Genomic DNA, 2,042 nt, shown 5'->3' on the forward strand with positions numbered 1-2,042 from the left:
CTGGCCGTGCGCACCCGGCACGAGCTGCACTTGGTGGCCGGAGGAGTGGCGGCCAGGCTGTCCGTGCGCGAGCGGCGCACCAGGCCCGTCTGGCTGGGAGGCAGGTTGACCAGGTGGTGGTGGCGGCGCGCGCCGGGGACACTGATGGGGTGCGTGGCCGACGACCCCGACGACTGGCTCTTACTGCGCGGCCGGAACTCGAAGAGCTCCTTGAGCGCCTTCATGGCCTCCAGGATGGTCTCGTGGATGTTCTGCGCCACCACCGAGTCGTCGGCCTGCATCCACAGCTCGCCGGGGCCCGTGACGGCCGAGCGGCCCACCTCGATGAAGAAGAAGCTGTCCGAGTGGCCGCAGCGGCGGATGTTCATGAGCTGCAGGGTCACCGACGGCTGCTCGCAGTTGAGCTTCACGAAGCCGATGGTGCGCGCCGACAGGCACAGGCGGTACACGCCGGTCAGGTTCTTGGTCTGGCCCAAGCCTTTGGGCTTCAGGTTCACCTGCCACACCTCACGGTAGGCGGCCGTGGCGGGCGCCACCANGCTTTGCGCCCGGGTGGTGGCCGGGGGCCCGGCCCGCGGGCTCGTTTCCCGGCATGACATTAGTCACCGGTGAGCTCGGGATCGGTCGCAGCCTCGTGCCCTTTCCTGGAAGGAGAGCCGCGGTGCAGGAGGGGGCGCGGGCGTGGCACCCGGGGTCCCACCCGCTCGGGGCGCCCTCCCCCCGCAGCCCGCGGTCGCAGGCTCTTTCCGGGGCGTCATCAGCGCCATTCACTTGTCAGGTCCTCGGGATGTGGTAATCGCGTGTCTGGGATGTAATAGGAGAAAGGGAAGGAGGACCAGCAGGCGTAGAAAAATGCCGTTTCCATAGCGCTGGGAAGAGGGCGGGCCTCGGCGACAAAACAGCCCCCGAGCCGGGTCTCCGCGGCGGGGTCCCCCCTGCCCACCAGCGCCCTGTCGCCGCGCACAGCGGAGGTGGGCGTCTCCACACCTGCGGGCGCCGCGTCGGGCAGCGACTGCCAAATCGAGGATGCCCTTGGGGAACCGCTTCGAATTTTTACATCTGCGTGGCTTTTGTGACTCTCAAAGTCGACGACAAATAAGCTCTCCTACAATCGCATCCACCGAATCACAAAGTGAGGGTACTGGTGAGGGCGGGGAGTCCTTGAGTGCGGAGCGGCGCAGTCTCCGGATCCTACAGCAACTGAAACAAAACAAACCCTGGTCTATTAAAAAGAAAAGAAAAAGTGTGTCTTCATGGAATGATTTGCAACAATAGTTTATCTCCCTGTAATCTGGGCTATTTTTTATTAAGTCCTCGAAGCTTGCCTTTGAATATCCTCTGCAATTTATTAAAAGTCTTTATTTTCAGTGTAATAAAATCTTTAGTCTAAGGAAAATAATCTTAAGGATTGCAATTTTTGAAAGAGCAAACTGTTTGTTAACATTTCTGTGAAATGTGACTTGAAGACTGTGATGGTTAATTTCGTGTGTGAGAGAGCCCAGACTAGTACAGAGATCGTAGCGGTTTTGTTTTTAGCACGTATACAGTTATGATGGCTCATGAGTAGCATAAATTTAGGAATAATCAGTGTGGCGAATATCATGAAATTTGCCTCGAAAAGGTGGATTTAAAGTTGATCTTCCATTTTTAAACCATGCCTTTAAAAAATAATACCTTAAGGAATGCCATTTTAGGGGTGTGCACCTGCGTGTGTGCATATGTGTGAATGTATGATTGTGTGGGTATGTGTTGGGGACGCTACCTTTATGGACATCGTGCTTTGATTTTCTATGCTTTTTAGATCTTGTTGCTTTTTTTTTTTTAATGTTAAATGTTGCCTAGCAATATGTCTACTCAGAGAGGAAACATGAAGAGATTCTTATCTTGGAGCTTTAAGAAAATGTGGCCGAATATTACTGGCTCTGTGATCACTTACATCCCACTTTATGAGGGATGTAACTGGGCCTGCCTATATGTTCTATAACCCTAAACAGCACCATGCGATGGTTTCTTCTGAGAAAGTATATTTTGCAGTTGTATCA

General features: G+C 54.3%; 1 protein-coding gene across 1 annotated transcript in view; it reads right to left on the bottom strand.

The window, feature by feature from the left end:
- IRS2 (insulin receptor substrate 2) overlaps positions 1–599 on the bottom strand; it is a 33,675-nt gene extending 33,076 nt beyond the window's left edge. Inside the window, exon 1 of the mRNA XM_008581060.1 lies at positions 22–599. Coding sequence (XP_008579282.1) covers positions 22–599 — 578 coding nt within the window. The remainder of the gene's footprint in view (positions 1–21) is intronic.
- Positions 600–2,042: the final 1,443 nt, after the last annotated feature.

Source organism: Galeopterus variegatus, unplaced genomic scaffold, assembly GCF_000696425.1.
Source record: "Galeopterus variegatus unplaced genomic scaffold, G_variegatus-3.0.2 Scaffold2245, whole genome shotgun sequence".
In the NCBI taxonomy this organism is placed as follows: Eukaryota; Metazoa; Chordata; class Mammalia; order Dermoptera; family Cynocephalidae; genus Galeopterus; species Galeopterus variegatus.